Source organism: Gigantopelta aegis, chromosome 10 (genome assembly GCF_016097555.1).
Source record: "Gigantopelta aegis isolate Gae_Host chromosome 10, Gae_host_genome, whole genome shotgun sequence".
NCBI lineage: Eukaryota > Metazoa > Mollusca > Gastropoda > Neomphalida > Peltospiridae > Gigantopelta > Gigantopelta aegis.
In genome coordinates, this window is record NC_054708.1 from 2,077,868 (window position 1) to 2,097,162 (window position 19,295).

The following is a 19,295-nucleotide window of genomic DNA, read 5'->3' on the forward strand; positions in this document are numbered from 1 at the left end:
GTTCGGTGCACTGAATGTTTGAGTATATCGTTACACCCTACATGACATTGTACAAGACGCAATGCAGTTATGGTGAAAGTTTGCTTTATAAATCATTGACTATTGGATGTCAAACATTTTGTAATTTCACATATAGTCTCAGAGAGGAAACCTGCTACATTTTTCCATTAGTAGCAAATAAGGGATCTTTATATGCACCATCCCATAGAAAAGATAGTACATACCACGGCTTTTGATGTACAAGTCGTGGTGCACTGGATGGAATGAGAAATAGCCCAATAGGCCCACTGACGGGATCGATCTCAAACCGACTGCGTATCAAGTGAGTGTTATATCACTGAGCTACATCGATCCTGCCCATGCCATTATGGAGGGACCTTGTCAAGTGTTTGGCAGAGTTAAGGGTCTTTGCTTGCTTATTAATGTTCATGAGAATCCTCTGTCACTGCTGAGCTATATTGCCTTTAAAGCCTGAATCCTAGCTCTTATATGGGTCACTTTCACATTGGATAGCATGTTCAACAGATGATAGTACAGTGAGCTATATTGCCTTTAAAGCCTGAATCCTAGCTCTTATATGGGTCACTTCACATTGGATAGCATGTTCAACAGATGATAGTACAGTGAGCTATATTGCCTTTAAAGCCTGAATCCTAGCTCTTATATGGGTCACTTTCACATTGGATAGCATGTTCAACAGATGATAGTACAGTGAGCTATATTGCCTTAAAAGATTGAATCCTAGCTCTTATATGGGTCGCTTTCACATTGGATAGCATGTTCAACAGATGATAGTACAGTGAGCTATATTGCCTTTAAAGCCTGAATCCTAGATCTTATATGGGTCACTTTCACATTGGATAGCATGTTCAATAAATGATAGTACAGTGAGCTATATTGCCTTTAAAACCTGAATCCTAGCTCTTATATGGGTCACTTTCACATTGGATAGCATGTTCAATAAATGATAGTACAGTGAGCTATATTGCCTTGAAAACCTGAATCCTAGCTCTTATATGGGTCACTTTCACATTGGATAGCATGTTCAATAAATGATAGTACAGTGAGCTATATTGCCTTGAAAACCTGAATCCTAGCTCTTATATGGGTCACTTTCACATTGGATAGCATGTTCAATAAATGATAGTACAGTGAACTATATTGCCTTTAAAACCTGAATCCTAGATCTTATATGGGTCACTTTCACATTGGATAGCATGTTCAACAGATGATAGTACAGTGAACTATATTGCCTTTAAAACCTGAATCCTAGATCTTATATGGGTCACTTTCACATTGGATAGCATGTTCAACAGATGATAGTACAGTGAACTATATTGCCTTTAAAACCTGAATCCTAGCTCTTATATGGGTCACTTTCACATTGGATAGCATGTTCAACAGATGATAGTACAGTGAGCTATATTGCCTTTAAAACCTGAATCCTAGCTCTTATATGGGTCACTTTCACATTGGATAGCATGTTCAACAGATGATAGTACAGTGAGCTATATTGCCTTTAAAACCTGAATCCTAGCTCTTATATGGGTCACTTTCACATTGGATAGCATGTTCAACAGATGATAGTACAGTGAGCTATATTGCCTTGAAAACCTGAATCCTAGATCTTATATGGGTCACTTTCACATTGGATAGCATGTTCAACAGATGATAGTACAGTGAGCTATATTGCCTTTAAAACCTGAATCCTAGATCTTATATGGGTCACTTTCACATTGGATAGCATGTTCAATAAATGATAGTACAGTGAACTATATTGCCTTGAAAACCTGAATCCTAGCTCTTATATGGGTCACTTTTACATTGGATAGCATGTTCAATAAATGATAGTACAGTGAACTATATTGCCTTGAAAACCTGAATCCTAGCTCTTATATGGGTCACTTTTACATTGGATAGCATGTTCAATAAATGATAGTACAGTGAGCTATATTGCCTTCAAAACCTGAATCCTAGCTCTTATATGGGTCACTTTCACATTGGATAGCATGTTCAATAAATGATAGTACAGTGAGCTATATTGCCTTCAAAACCTGAATCCTAGCTCTTATATGGGTCACTTTTACATTGGATAGCATGTTCAATAAATGATAGTACAGTGAGCTATATTTCCTTGAAAACCTGAATCCTAGCTCTTATATGGGTCACTTTCACATTGGATAGCATGTTCAATAAATGATAGTACAGTGAGCTATATTACCTTGAAAACCTGAATTCTAGCTCTTATGGGTCACTTTCACATTGGATAGCATGTTCAATAAATGATAGTACAGTGAGCTATATTGCCTTGAAAACCTGAATCCTAGCTCTTATATGGGTCACTTTCACATTGGATAGCATGTTCAACAGATGATAGTACAGTGAGCTATATTGCCTTTAAAGCCTGAATCCTAGCTCTTATATGGGTCACTTCACATTGGATAGCATGTTCAACAGATGATAGTACAGTGAGCTATATTGCCTTTAAAGCCTGAATCCTAGCTCTTATATGGGTCACTTTCACATTGGATAGCATGTTCAACAGATGATAGTACAGTGAGCTATATTGCCTTAAAAGATTGAATCCTAGCTCTTATATGGGTCGCTTTCACATTGGATAGCATGTTCAACAGATGATAGTACAGTGAGCTATATTGCCTTTAAAGCCTGAATCCTAGCTCTTATATGGGTCACTTTCACATTGGATAGCATGTTCAACAGATGATAGTACAGTGAGCTATATTGCCTTTAAAACCTGAATCCTAGATCTTATATGGGTCACTTTCACATTGGATAGCATGTTCAATAAATGATAGTACAGTGAACTATATTGCCTTTAAAACCTGAATCCTAGCTCTTATATGGGTCACTTTCACATTGGATAGCATGTTCAACAAATGATAGTACAGTGAGCTATATTGCCTTGAAAACCTGAATCCTAGCTCTTATATGGGTCACTTTCACATTGGATAGCATGTTCAATAAATGATAGTACAGTGAGCTATATTGCCTTGAAAACCTGAATCCTAGCTCTTATATGGGTCACTTTCACATTGGATAGCATGTTCAATAAATGATAGTACAGTGAGCTATATTGCCTTGAAAACCTGAATCCTAGCTCTTATATGGGTCACTTTCACATTGGATAGCATGTTCAATAAATGATAGTACAGTGAGCTATATTGCCTTGAAAACCTGAATCCTAGATCTTATATGGGTCACTTTCACATTGGATAGCATGTTCAACAGATGATAGTACAGTGAACTATATTGCCTTTAAAACCTGAATCCTAGATCTTATATGGGTCACTTTCACATTGGATAGCATGTTCAATAAATGATAGTACAGTGAACTATATTGCCTTTAAAACCTGAATCCTAGCTCTTATATGGGTCACTTTCACATTGGATAGCATGTTCAACAGATGATAGTACAGTGAGCTATATTGCCTTTAAAACCTGAATCCTAGCTCTTATATGGGTCACTTTCACATTGGATAGCATGTTCAACAGATGATAGTACAGTGAGCTATATTGCCTTGAAAACCTGAATCCTAGATCTTATATGGGTCACTTTCACATTGGATAGCATGTTCAACAGATGATAGTACAGTGAGCTATATTGCCTTTAAAACCTGAATCCTAGATCTTATATGGGTCACTTTCACATTGGATAGCATGTTCAATAAATGATAGTACAGTGAACTATATTGCCTTGAAAACCTGAATCCTAGCTCTTATATGGGTCACTTTTACATTGGATAGCATGTTCAATAAATGATAGTACAGTGAACTATATTGCCTTGAAAACCTGAATCCTAGCTCTTATATGGGTCACTTTTACATTGGATAGCATGTTCAATAAATGATAGTACAGTGAGCTATATTGCCTTCAAAACCTGAATCCTAGCTCTTATATGGGTCACTTTCACATTGGATAGCATGTTCAATAAATGATAGTACAGTGAGCTATATTGCCTTCAAAACCTGAATCCTAGCTCTTATATGGGTCACTTTTACATTGGATAGCATGTTCAATAAATGATAGTACAGTGAGCTATATTTCCTTGAAAACCTGAATCCTAGCTCTTATATGGGTCACTTTCACATTGGATAGCATGTTCAATAAATGATAGTACAGTGAGCTATATTACCTTGAAAACCTGAATCCTAGCTCTTATGGGTCACTTTCACATTGGATAGCATGTTCAATAAATGATAGTACAGTGAGCTATATTGCCTTGAAAACCTGAATCCTAGCTCTTATGGGTCACTTTCACATTGGATAGCATGTTCAACAGATAATAGTACAGTGAAACACCCATGGGATCAAGTAAAAAGTCTGGTTTGAAGGGTATCCAGTTTGGAGAGGCAATATTTAAAACAGGACTATGAAAAAAAAATTGTCATAAATTTGATGCCAGCACAAAAGTTAAAGTTTGTTTTGTCCAATGACACCACTTGAGCACATTGATTAATTAATCATCGGCTATTGGATAAAAAACATTTGGTAATTGTGACACATAGTCATCAGAGGAAACCCGCTACATTTTTCCATTAGCAGCAATGGATCTTTTATATGCATTTTCCCACTTGCAGGAAAGCATATACCATGGCCTTTGACCACTTGTGTTGCACTGGTTAGAATGAAAAAAAACCCCCCAAAAACCCAACCCATACATGTATGGAGTATACAGATATATTTTTATAATAATGTTCCATATATTCATAGATAAATTAAAAATAATTAATGATTCCTTTTGCTGAGAAAGTAGTTCTGTGATTCTGGCTTTTGCAGATGTACTGATATAATTGGTTTGGTATGTGTTACGAAACCGTGTTGAACGTGGATGGTGTTGCATTGTGGATGTTTTATCACGATGGTCGAGCCAGCATGTCTGCGGTTGATTGTATTAGCTGGTTGGAGTCCTGCTCTGTTTTCTCTGGGGATGCTGTGTTAACATAGCTTACAGCCACGATTGTGTTTACTCACTAATGGTCTTTAATATATCTTAATTTGATCAGCTCTCTGCAAACTAACAAGTTTCATTAGTTTCTGCCAAAGTTTTTCCTAATCTTGACTGGGTTGAAATGTTTGGTAAAATTAAAAAATCACCAAAAAATATATATATATAAATTATTATTTTACTTTTTTGTGTGTATATATTCTTCTACTTCTTTGAATGTTCAGACATAAACCCCAGTTGAAGAATTTTTTGTTTTCTTTAATGACACCACTAGAGCACATTAATCATTGGCTATTGGCTATCAAACATTTGGTTATTCTGACTCGTCTTCAGAGAAAACATGCTACATTTTTCCAAGGGGTGGAATTTAGCTTAGTCGGTTCAGTGCTCGCTTGAGGCGCTTGCGTCACAGGATCAAACCACCTCAGTGGATCCATTCAGCTGATTGGTTTTTTTGTCATTCCAACCAGTGCACCACAAATGGACAAAGGCTGTGGCCTCTGATGACTACGAGTCAAAATGACAAAATGTTTGACATCCAATAGTCGATGATTAATTAATCAATGTGCTTTAGTGGTGCCGTTAAAGAAAACAAACATGTTTCCTAAAGCAGCAAGGAATCATTTATATACACTTTCCCACAGACAGGAAAACACATAGCACAACCTTTGACCAATTGTCGTACACTGAAGAAAATTACAAGAAATTTTAACACTAAAAGTTATATAAAAGAGAATTACAAGAAATTTTAAGAGTAAAAGTTATATAAAAGAAAATTACAAGATCTTTTAACATAAAGGTTATATAAACGAGAATTACAAGAGATTTTAACATAAAAGTTATATAAACAAGATTTACAAGAGATTTTCATATTAAAAGTTAAAAAAAAAGAGATTTACAACATATAAATGCAGAATTTCTTTTCATATGGGAGTGTGATGTACCTAGATGGTACATCAAAGGCCATGGTGTGTACTGTCCTGCCTATGGGAAAGTACATATTGATCCCTTGCTGTTTTATCAATAAGAGTAGCCTGTGTGGCAGCTAGGAACCGGTTTCCTCTTTGTCTGTTGACCACATGTCGAAATAACCAAATAGCCCTAGTTTAAAATGCACTGAGGTGTTGTTTAAGAAACATTCCTTTCCTTTCCTCTTCGTTCTTTCAAGTTTTCAATATCTTGAACACACACACACAAAAAATCGAAATAATAAAATATCTCCTGACCCATCAACCGACTACTAACTTTGTTTATTGGGTTGCAGCAAACTGAAATATAAATATTTAAAAATAGCCGGAGATGGTCTAAGTAAACACTGAGCGTTTTACGTTCTAAGTGCAGCGCAGTTTTGCAGGTTTTACGTAAACATGGTTTGATGAGATTGTCCGATCAAAGTGCATTGATCATGAAAATATTGATGCTGATGTTAATGGTGTCGGCCATGCGTGTTCGTTTTTACTGCAATCAATGAATATTTTCTTGTGAAGATCACACAAGTGCTTATCTGTGGCGAGTATAGTCCGCACGACCGACAGAATGCTGCGTCCAAAGTATTTGATTAAATAGCCGTACTATCTTGCCTTTTTCAGCAGCCCGTTTTCCGTTTTGCTCATTCTCCGTTACACTCTCTACTTTATTGCCCAGATGGTAATGGGCATAATTTGGCAAATCTGTGTAAATCTTTAAGCAATTTTGTGGATTTATTGTGCAAGATGAGCTAATGGAGTGTGAGTCTATATCACACGTTTATATCCCTGTTGATTTATTTACTAATCTGTTCGTCTCTTTTGGCATCGATTTTCATCAAAATTGAGCACAAAGCCAAAGATTTATTGCCTGAACCAGGCCAGGTCAGTAAGCAACCAAATTTGAGCAGGCAAACTTGTTATGGCAATGTAATCATGCAGAAATTGAGGAGCGAGTTATGGGACTTGGTATAACGTTGATTAGCCAATCCCGTGATTATCAGTCAGTGTATGATTCACGGCCGTGTTAAATCTATATTTACATACATGTGGTCAGTTTGACACATAGAAAGGAGGAGAAACAGAGTGAGTTGGGCAGGGTTTCTACCAGGGCGTAAAAAAATGTACCTTCAAAAAATGTTAGCACATACCATGGCCTTTGATATGTGATGGGGCATTAGTTGGAATGGGGAAAAACAATGTCATAAAGGATGATTGTTAGAGGACCCATCACCTCTTAGTTGAGTGTTCTATCACTGAGCTACATCCCACTGCAGTACGAGTTAAAAGTTGTGTACAAACTAAGAGCAAGATGAGTTTGGATTGCATTGATTGTCTACAAAATAAGTCTTCATGTATTGTTTTCAATATATGTTCATAGTACATCAATGAAGGTGTATTAAGTAAGAAGAATAGGAGTCTGTAATCTGAACGACAACACCGTAACTCATGATCAAGGCCATATCTCTGCACAAGGCAGAGTCAAATGGGCATTTGACGAAATAGTGGATCATTCCATAAATCTCTATCTAGTGCCTCGTCCAGATAGGAGCATAAATCTCTATCTAGTGCCTCGTCCGGATAGGAGGACAGCACTAATTGTGTAGAAAATCTGATTGAATGTATGAATGAATCTTTAATAACTCCCCAACATGAGTATAAAACATGTTTTACAAATTACAAATATGTGTTTATTTCTTTTTCAGTACGAGTTCAAAGCCAAAGCCATCAAAAAGAAGAAAGTCATTATAACTGTCTCTGCAGATGGGGTCAAGGTCGTGATGAGGAGAAAGAAACAGGTGTGAAAAATAGCAAATAGTAATTTTAAATAGCTTTAAATACTGAGAAAATAATATTTGATTCAAAAGATTTATCGGGAGTATCAATTTCTACATCACTTTTAGTTGTTTACAAGTGCAATTTATATCTCAAGTAGTATAATACTTTTGTTATTTTTAACAAATTATATCTCAAGTCAGAGTATGACAAATATTTTGAAAAGTCACTAGCCACAGGGCTAGTGGGATTGTGAAAACCACTAGCCCACCAAAATAAAGCACTAGCCCAAATTCCTCCACAATTATAACTGGATTTTTATATAATTTTTGTAACATTACACATTTACGAGTATAAAAGTAAAATAAAACAAACACTTAAATCATGTTGTAACTTTCAGTTTTGTGTCGTGTCGTACGTTTGGTCTTTTGTCAAATGTGATCCATCGTCATTGTCCCGTTTTCACTTTTGCCCCCCCCCCCCCTCCCGGAAAAATAATTGAACAAACTCATGGTTGGTATCTAAACCCACTATCAAACTAATTAAATTTAAATGAGGGTACCACAGTGTGACACATGGTAATAGATGGTTCAGTGTATTTGGTAGTTGGTTATATATTTAGGGCCTACTATTTATGTCACCAGGCCTACTATTTATGTCACCAGGCCTACTATTTATGTCACCAGGCCTACTATTTATGTCACCAGGAACGGTGATGTCAATTGCTCAAATACAGAGCATTATCCCGTGTCAGACCGATATCAAAAGAATATAACAGCGACATGTAATCCGTTGTTAATTGATGAACAAAAAAGGTATTATCTTGTATCGACAGCTGTGACGTATTATCCAAACCGCTACATGTAATAGGCCAAGCCGAGTCATTGCATATGCGGTTACCATTAAAGTAAATTGTTTTCCTGATTGCCGATAACCACATGTCAGCGAAGTGTTAAATTAGAAAACAATAAATAAATAAAACAAACACTGAAATTCAAAGCATGGCTGGGGTTTACTTGATTGAGATTAACTTGACATCGCGATTTGTGATTTCCAAGTTCTTAGCCAAAAACATATGTGCGAGATTAACTACCACGTGACGTGTCCAACCAATCAAAACACCCATGTCATTAGACTTATTTCCTGTGCCAGAAACTTGAAAGGGAAAACAATGCACGCTTAACTGTGAAGATGTAGAGATAGCATGTTACTGCAGTTTGCAGACCTAGTTCAAGTGGATTATTATTATATACTGATTGCGTTGTTGATATTATTCGATGACATACTTCACAATCAAATTTATTAAACGAAATTTCAGCAATCGAGCGATAACGAGAGGAGGGGGGAAACCACATTTCTCACTAGCCCGAACTTAAAAACCACTAGCCACGGGCGTTGGGCTAGCGGATTTGTCGAACTCTGCTCAAGTACCATAATACTTTTCTTATTTTCAACAAATTATATCTCGAGTACCATAATACTTTTCTTATTTTTAATTATAAAGTTTGCAAAGGTGGGGGTTTTTGGTAGGTTTTTTGCTTAACATGTTAGTCCATTAAAATGAATGAATTCAGACATATAAAAAGAAAAACTAATGATAAAAATAAAATGCATGAGTGCCATAAATACGTTCAGTACATTTCATGTTATATTGACTGGTGTTCCAGTAAGGGAAAGATTGATGAGGTTCATCTTTACCAGTTGTACAATGTACACATGCGAAACACGCGCCGGTTTTCAAATCTTAATATACATGCTAATGGAATTAGATTAAATTGCGGCTCTCTATTCACCATCGGTTATGGCAGCCTCAAATGAAAGCCTGTGTCAGTAATGGGTTTTTTTCTCCAAAAATGACAATGTGACTGTGACAAGCATATTTTGGTCTTCATTTACAAACACGTAAATCATCGGGCGCTGAGTACTTCCATTGTGATCGCCAGCTGCTCACTGCATTTGCTGCTCACTGCATTTGCTGCTCACTGCATTTCCTGCTTGAACATAAATTAATTTCTTTTTAGTCCCCAACTAATCCAACCAATCCAAACAGAGAGGACTATAGGTAGTACTAAACCAAATAACATCTGGTGCTGGGTCAAAGTTCGAGGTGCACCGAATATTTGATAGAACAATTCTGTTATTGGTGATAAATGTGATTGTGTTTGTTGTAAAAGCAAAATTAGTTTCATCTGTGCGCGAAACATTTATGAAGTACCTGTAAACAAAATAAATTCTCAAATTTTGTGCTAACTAGGGGTATTATGAAAACATCCTTTTATAACAAAACATTATCCATGAAAGGTACCATCTTTTTCGGTAACATTTTCTTCAGTTAATACTTTGAAATAGGGGCTGTAGTACTGATATTTATGGGTCATAGTTTGCTAGATATATTGCATATGTCATGTTTTTAAACACAAACCTTAACATGGTCGCATATGGGATTTTATTTGGTATAGTACAATCTATAGGTTTTGTCTGTCTGTCTGTCTGTCTCTATGTCGCACAAATAGTTTTTCTGGTGTTTTTTGCAATGCCTAAAGAATGGAGTTGACATTTTGTGTATATTTTCACAATCAACGATTACTGAAAAAGTTTGACTTTCATGGCGATTTACCAATTTTTATACACCCATCTATTGTGGGTCGTATTATGATATGGCATTGTCCGTATGTCTGTACGTCTGTCCATACGTATGTACGTCTGCCTGTTAACCTTTTCTTGTCTTGACTATATCTTGCATATAGATGCATACAGATGCATACAGGACCATCAAACCTCACATGTAGAAACAACTTGGGATGGCAGTGTGTTGCCTACTATTACTAGGTCACTGTGACCTACTTTTCACGGTCTACTGCCCATAACAGTCAATTCTTGTCCGGACCATATCTTGCATACTGATGCATACAGGACCATCAGACCACATGTAGGAACAACTTGGGATAGTGGTTGGTCCAAAACAAACTGTTCATCCATCCCATGGTAAAAAGATTCACATAATTAAGACTTTAATCATATCCGTAGCATATTCATTAATATAAATATAGTTTTCCATCAAACTCCTGATGGGCATATCATGTACTTCACCGGTACTCTTGTTGACAGAGTTATGACCCTTAAACTTTGTTGGGGCCGGTAGGGGATATATGTATTGCTTTAGAAATACTCTCACAGTGCTTGTTGACAGAGTTATGGCCCTTGAACTTAGGAGATACAAAAATTTGTTGTGCCCGATAGGAGACATGTATTGCTTTAGAAATACTCTCACAATGATTGTTGACAGAATTATGGCCCTTGAACTTAGGAGATATGAAGATTTGTTGTGCCCGATAGGAGACATGTATTGCTTTAGCAGTACTTTCACAATGCTTGTTGACAGAGTTATGGACCTTGAACTTAGGAGATATGAAGATTTGTTGTGCCCGATAAGAGACATGTATTGCTTTAGCAGTACTTTCACAATGCTCGTTTATCCTTTTTAGCTTAACATAGAATTTAGAAACATGAAGACAATGTCGGTGATTGTTCGACTGATTTTCCTTGCATGCTCATTAGCGTCCATTCTGTTACTGTACCACGAGTTGACAGGCAAGACAGAAGATATTTTACCATGTTTCTTATTGTTTGTGCAAGCTATTTTTTCAACAGTTCATTCATTTTGTTCATTTCACCATCAGCTTTATTCAGCTAATTGAAGAAAAGTAAATTATTTGTCAAGAAAAACGACAAATGGGTTTAAAGAAAAAGATTTTTGTAGCTGGAGGCTTGGTGTCATTTATCGTAACTAGCTGGAGAAGGTTCGCGTTTGAATTCTGACGACGGATTTGTGAAAAGAAAAAAGCTGTGTAATGATGTCTTAGGGATATTGAGCTGCGCCGGTTTTCTGTGTGTACTCTCTCACATCATGGACTGGTGCACACATAAAGTACAAACTTTCACTAAAGATTATTCTCCTGTGTGAGAAGGGCAGTGATAAATCAATGTTTGGTTTTTTACATTTGTCAAGAGAGGGCGAAAAACAACTGAGAGGGATGTGGAGATATGCAATTGAAGAAAGAAGATGGTATTGATAGGAACAAATTTAGACAGTGGAATATGATATAAAAAAAACACTTGCTGATAGCAAGAAATCGAGTAAAAGATTTTTTTTTTTAATACTGCCAGATCTGTGACTAGAATAAACATAATTACAGTATTAATAGGGCATCGTGTATTTCGTAGTTTGTGGTGGTGGCTATGGTGGGTGTTGTACTCTGTTTTGGGGTTTCTTGTTTGTTGGGGTTTTTTGGGGGGATGGGGGGGGGGGGGTGGTGGTGTGTGTGTGATATTTTTATTGCTGCTTGCAGTATATCTAGCTGTCATTGTGTTATTTTCATCTCTACTTCCAGTATATCTAGCTGTCATTGTGTTATTTTCATCTCTACTTCCAGTATATCTAGCTGTCATTGTGTTATTGTCATCTCCAGTATATCTAGCTGTCATTGTGTTATTTTCATCTCCACTTCCAGTATATCTAGCTGTCATTGTGTTATTGTCATCTCCACTTCCAGTATATCTAGCTGTCATTGTGTTATTTTCATCTCTACTTCCAGTATATCTAGCTGTCATTGTGTTATTGTATCTCCACTTCCAGTATATCTAGCTGTCATTGTGTTATTGTCATCTCTACTTCCAGTATATCTAGCTGTCATTGTGTTATTGTCATCTCCACTTCCAGTATATCTAGCTGTCATTGTGTTATTGTATCTCCACTTCCAGTATATCTAGCTGTCATTGTGTTATTGTCATCTCTACTTCCAGTATATCTAGCTGTCATTGTGTTATTTTCATCTCCACTTCCAGTATATCTAGCTGTCATTGTGTTATTGTCATCTTCACTTCCAGTATATCTAGCTGTCATTGTGTTATTGTCATCTCCACTTCCAGTATATCTAGCTGTCAATGTGTTATTTTCATCTCTACTTCCAGTATATCTAGCTGTCATTGTGTTATTGTCATCTTCACTTCCAGTATATCTAGCTGTCATTGTGTTATTGTCATCTTCACTTCCAGTATATCTAGCTGTCATTGTGTTATTGTCATCTTCACTTCCAGTATATCTAGCTGTCATTGTGTTATTGTCATCTTCACTTCCAGTATATCTAGCTGTCATTGTGTTATTTTCATCTCTACTTCCAGTATATCTAGCTGTCGTGGTGTTATTTTCATCTCCACTTCCAGTATATCTAGCTGTCATTGTGTTATTGTCATCTTCACTTCCAGTATATCTAGCTGCCATTGTGTTATTTTCATCTCCACTTCCAGTATATCTAGCTGTCATTGTGTTATTTTCATCTCCACTTCCAGTATATCTAGCTGTCATTGTGTTATTGTCATCTTCACTTCCAGTATATCTAGCTGTCATTGTGTTATTGTCATCTTCACTTCCAGTATATCTAGCTGTCATTGTGTTATTTTCATCTCTACTTCCAGTATATCTAACTGTCGTTGTGTTATTGTCATCTTCACTTCCAGTATATCTAGCTGTCATTGTGTTATTTTCATCTCTACTTCCAGTATATCTAGCTGTCGTGGTGTTATTGTCATCTCCACTTCCAGTATATCTAGCTGTCATTGTGTTATTGTCATCTCCACTTCCAGTATATTTAGCTGTCATTGTGTTATTTTCATCTCTACTTCCAGTATATCTAGCTGTCATTGTGTTATTGTCATCTCCACTTCCAGTATATTTAGCTGTCATTGTGTTATTTTCATCTCTACTTCCAGTATATCTAGCTGTCATTGTGTTATTGTCATCTTCACTTCCAGTATATCTAGCTGCCATTGTGTTATTTTCATCTCTACTTCCAGTATATCTAGCTGCCATTGTGTTATTTTCATCTCTACTTCCAGTATATCTAGCTGTCATTGTGTTATTGTCATCTCCACTTCCAGTATATCTAGCTGTCATTGTGTTATTGTCATCTCCACTTCTAGTATATCTAGCTGTCATTGTGTTATTTTCATCTCCACTTCCAGTATATCTAGCTGTCATTGTGTTATTTTCATCTCCACTTCCAGTATATCTAGCTGTCATTGTGTTATTGTATCTCCACTTCCAGTATATCTAGCTGTCATTGTGTTATTGTCATCTTCACTTCCAGTATATCTAGCTGTCATTGTGTTATTTTCATCTCTACTTCCAGTATATCTAGCTGTCGTGGTGTTATTGTCATCTCCACTTCCAGTATATCTAGCTGTCATTGTGTTATTGTCATCTCTACTTCCAGTATATCTAGCTGCCATTGTGTTATTGTCATCTCTACTTCCAGTATATCTAGCTGTCGTGGTGTTATTGTATCTTCACTTCCAGTATATCTAGCTGTCATTGTGTTATTGTCATCTTCACTTCCAGTATATCTAGCTGCCATTGTGTTATTGTCATCTTCACTTCCAGTATATCTAGCTGTCATTGTGTTATTGTCATCTCTACTTCCAGTATATCTAGCTGTCGTTGTGTTATTGTCATCTCCACTTCCAGTATATCTAGCTGTCATTGTGTTATTGTCATCTCCACTTCTAGTATATCTAGCTGTCATTGTGTTATTTTCATCTCCACTTCCAGTATATCTAGCTGTCATTGTGTTATTGTATCTCCACTTCCAGTATATCTAGCTGTCATTGTGTTATTGTCATCTCCACTTCTAGTATATCTAGCTGTCATTGTGTTATTGTCATCTTCACTTCCAGTATATCTAGCTGTCATTGTGTTATTTTCATCTCTACTTCCAGTATATCTAGCTGTCGTGGTGTTATTGTCATCTCCACTTCCAGTATATCTAGCTGTCATTGTGTTATTGTCATCTCTACTTCCAGTATATCTAGCTGTCATTGTGTTATTTTCATCTCTACTTCCAGTATATCTAGCTGTCGTGGTGTTATTGTCATCTCCACTTCCAGTATATCTAGCTGTCATTGTGTTATTGTCATCTCTACTTCCAGTATATCTAGCTGTCGTGGTGTTATTGTCATCTCCACTTCCAGTATATCTAGCTGTCATTGTGTTATTGTCATCTCTACTTCCAGTATATCTAGCTGCCATTGTGTTATTTTTATCTCTACTTCCAGTATATCTAGCTGCCATTGTGTTATTGTCATCTCTACTTCCAGTATATCTAGCTGTCATTGTGTTATTTTCATCTCTACTTCCAGTATATCTAGCTGTCGTGGTGTTATTGTCATCTCCACTTCCAGTATATCTAGCTGTCATTGTGTTATTGTCATCTCTACTTCCAGTATATCTAGCTGTCGTGGTGTTATTGTCATCTCCACTTCCAGTATATCTAGCTGTCATTGTGTTATTGTCATCTCTACTTCCAGTATATCTAGCTGCCATTGTGTTATTTTTATCTCTACTTCCAGTATATCTAGCTGCCATTGTGTTATTGTCATCTCTACTTCCAGTATATCTAGCTGTCGTGGTGTTATTGTATCTTCACTTCCAGTATATCTAGCTGTCATTGTGTTATTTTCATATCTACTTCCAGTATATCTAGCTGTCGTGGTGTTATTGTCATCTCCACTTCCAGTATATCTAGCTGTCATTGTGTTATTTTCATCTCTACTTCCAGTATATCTAGCTGTCGTGGTGTTATTGTCATCTCCACTTCCAGTATATCTAGCTGTCATTGTGTTATTGTCATCTCTACTTCCAGTATATCTAGCTGTCATTGTGTTATTGTCATCTCTACTTCCAGTATATCTAGCTGTCGTGGTGTTATTGTCATCTCCACTTCCAGTATATCTAGCTGTCATTGTGTTATTGTCATCTCTACTTCCAGTATATCTAGCTGCCATTGTGTTATTTTTATCTCTACTTCCAGTATATCTAGCTGCCATTGTGTTATTGTCATCTCTACTTCCAGTATATCTAGCTGTCGTGGTGTTATTGTATCTTCACTTCCAGTATATCTAGCTGTCATTGTGTTATTTTCATATCTACTTCCAGTATATCTAGCTGCCATTGTGTTATTTTCATCTCTACTTCCAGTACTTTAACATGGTCGCCTATGGCATTTTATTTGGTATAGTACAACCAGTATTGGTGGGGTTTTTTTTTTACCAAGCTTACAGCAGATTTAGTTCTTCACCATGTCAACATGGCAGCTTAACCAGATCAGTCGATGTCAATTCACTTTTCTTGACATGCTGTACTTTTTTATGTTCACCATGAAAATTATGTCAGCTACAACACTGGAATGTCAAATTTTATTTCAAGGCAAACATTTTAAAAGTAAAGGAATTTGTTGTGATTTAACCAAGTCGATGTGTTTTAGGGTTTAAAAAAAAAAAAAAAAAAAAAAAGATTATCCCATGTTGGGCTCATGCTAAAAGTATGTATAGTAAAATTTTATTACAAGGCGAACATTTCAAAGTGAAGGGTTTATTGTAATTTTACCAAGTTGTTGTAGCTGAGTGTTTTTGACATAATAATAAAAATTACCCCATATCCCTTGCTAAAAGTGTGGGTAGTAATGTTGGGAAACTTGTTTGTTTTATTCAGTATTTGTAACTAATACAGTTTTGGGTCACTATGACGTTGTACAGATGGGCATGATGTTATTCCACCGTGGCATGTCACTGAAACAAAGTGTGCTGTGAGACTCGAAGCTGTATTCTCTCTCACCATAATGTAAAATACAACCAATACAACATCGTAACATTTGGGTCACTGTGACGTTGTACAGATGGGCATGATGTAATTCCACCGTGGCATGTCACTGAAACAAAGTGTGCTGTGAGACTCGAAGCTGTATTCTCTCTCACCATAATGTAAAATACAACCAATACAACATCGTAACATTTGGGTCACTGTGACGTTGTACAGATGGGCATGATGTAATTCCACCGTGGCATGTCACTGAAACAAAGTGTGCTGTGAGACTCGAAGCTGTATTCTCTCTCACCATAATGCGAAATACAACCAATACAACCACCGTAACATTTGAAATGAAAAAAGTTAAAAAAATTAGTTTGTTGTTAGGGGCAGGCTCAGTGCTAAAATGCTCATGTGATGCACGGTCAGTCTGAGATCAATCCCCGTCATTTTCGTTCCAGCCAGTGCATTACAACTGGTATATCATTGGGATGATGCATATACTGGTGTAACAAAGGCCGTGGTATGTACTACCCTGTCTGTGGGATGGTGCATATAAAAGATCCCTTGCTGCTAATCGAAAAGAGTAGCCCATGAAGTGGCATCAGCAGGTTTCTTCTCTAAATATCTGTGAGGTCCTTAACCATATGCCTGATGCCATATAACCGTAAATAAAATGTGTTGAGTGTGTCGTTAAATAAAACATTTTCTTCTATTTTCTTTTGGAACATTTAGCATAAGTATTTTGAAACACACTTTACAGTACTTAAATGAAAACAGAAGTAAGAAAAACTAATTTCACTTGTTATTGGGAATACAAAGTAAAATAGATTAAACCATAGAGGTCATAGTTTATATTTTTATTATAAAGTTAACCTTAAAATAGAAACAAATATTTACTCAGTATCACAGCTTTAAATGTTAAAGGATATAATGTTGAGGGCTGATGGCCAGATATACGGAGTGCTGAATTGATGGCGTTGAGATGTGCAAAGCCGAGTAAACATGGGATAAAATCTTTGTGTTTTGAGGCAGAAAATTGGAGAAAAGTGCTACTCGCAGCCTCTAATCACCCTACTGTGCAGCCCGGCACAAGCCGTGATTATTGTGCTGTTCGGAAACGCATTAAAGGAATATGTTGTAACAAATATTTATTAGCCGAACACTGCCGTATATACCTCAGCTTGAAAGAACGCGTGCCGATGATGCATCCCGGTTGAATTGGCAGTGATTGCCGCACGCTTCACACGTGATAAATGGGGCTGTAGGTACATGACAAGATGGTTGAGAGTGATCGGACCGCTATGCTAAACCATTCCGCCCCATTACGTGGCGTGTCTCAAAGCTCTGTAAAGAAAACAACACATGAAAGAGCAGTGCATGCTCAATCAGTATCAATAGGAGTCGTTATTGGCGGGCTTCAATTCCGCCTCGCGAGAATCAATGGTCAGTTCGCAAGATGGGAGAGCGTTCTGTCAGATGTGTTACAGAAAGCGTTGTTGAGTTGTTTGGTTGTGTGTGTGAAGTCAGTTCACAAGATGGTAGAGCATTCTGTCAGACGTGTTACAGAAAGCGTTGTTGAATTGTTTGGTTGTGTGTGTGAAGACAGTTCACAAGATGGGAGAGCGTTCTGTCAGACGTGTTACAGAAAGCGTTGTTGAGTTGTTTGGTTGTGTGTGTGAAGTCAGTTCACAAGATGGGAGAGTGTTCTGTCAGATGTGTTAATGAAAGCGTTGTTGAGTTGTTTGGTTGTGTGTGTGAAGTCATTTCACAAGATGGGAGAGCGTTCTGTCAGACATGTTAATGAAAGCGTTGTTGAGTTGTTTGGTTGTGTGCATGAACAGTTCGTTTGTCCAGTTGAGTCAGTGATTTGTAACAATCAAGTCATACTGGATATAATTAATAACCAGATATAACATACTGGATATAATTAATAACCAGATATAACATACTGGATATAATTAATAACCAGATATAACATACTGGATATAATTATCAGGCCTTGCAATTACCGTAAGAAAATGTCCACGGCTAATAATATGCCATGGAAAATTTATTGAATATACTCCACAAAAAAATAAATTGCTTTGGATAATCAAAACCTCCATGGTATTGCCAGTTGCAAGGGGGAGTTGCAGGGTTTGCATGATATAAAATAATGGATGATAAGATACAGCAAAAATGCTAACACGATATCAATGCAATAGATAACAAATGTAATATAACGATAAACAAGATATAAATAACAAATGTAATAAACGATTAACAAGATATAATATGATGTTGATTTTTGTGTTTTCGGGGGTTTCTTAGATAAATTCACAAAAAATTACAAACATTTCTTATATAATACCATTTTCTTACCACATACCTGTAAATAATAACTGTTTGAAGACATATCCTCAACTGTAAATTAAACTTTCTCTATAGGGTGGTAAACGGGGAGGGTATTGATGGTTTAAATTACCTTCTGAAAACAAATGACTTTAAAATAAAATAAAAAAGTACCTGAGTGGGTTCATCTTGGACTTGGCAGATGCAATGTTGAAATAATATTATATACTAGTATATTTATTAAATTTATTAAATATTAAAATTATTCTTTATAGCAGGTTAAATACTTAATTATTAATTATAACTAATATAGATTTTGTTTTGCTTGTTTTTAACAGAAAAGTCAGTGGACGTTTGATGAAAGTCGTCTGCTTGTAATGCAGCATCCTATATACAGGTGAGTTTCTATTGGCTGATAGTTTCCCTCTCTAAGACTATAAGTCAGAATTACCACACGTTTCACATCCAATAGCCGGTGATTAATAAATCATTAAACAAAACAAACTTTAACTTTTTAACTGTTTAGTGATGGTTTTCTCTCTAACACTGTCTGTGAAAATTATCAAACATTTAACATCCAATAGCTGATCGATGATTAATAAATCAGTGTGCTCT

General features: G+C 36.5%; 1 protein-coding gene across 3 annotated transcripts in view; it reads left to right on the plus strand.

The window, feature by feature from the left end:
- The window catches only part of LOC121382925 (carboxyl-terminal PDZ ligand of neuronal nitric oxide synthase protein-like), a 203,894-nt gene that overhangs the window by 125,646 nt on the left and 58,953 nt on the right, over positions 1–19,295 (plus strand). For all 3 annotated transcript variants that reach the window (XR_005959236.1, XM_041512605.1, XM_041512606.1), the window contains exons 3-4: positions 7,639–7,731; positions 19,019–19,077. Coding sequence is in view for 2 of the 3 variants with exons in the window: in XM_041512605.1 (XP_041368539.1) it covers positions 7,639–7,731; positions 19,019–19,077 (152 nt within the window). In the remaining variant the exon portion in view is untranslated. The remainder of the gene's footprint in view (positions 1–7,638; positions 7,732–19,018; positions 19,078–19,295) is intronic.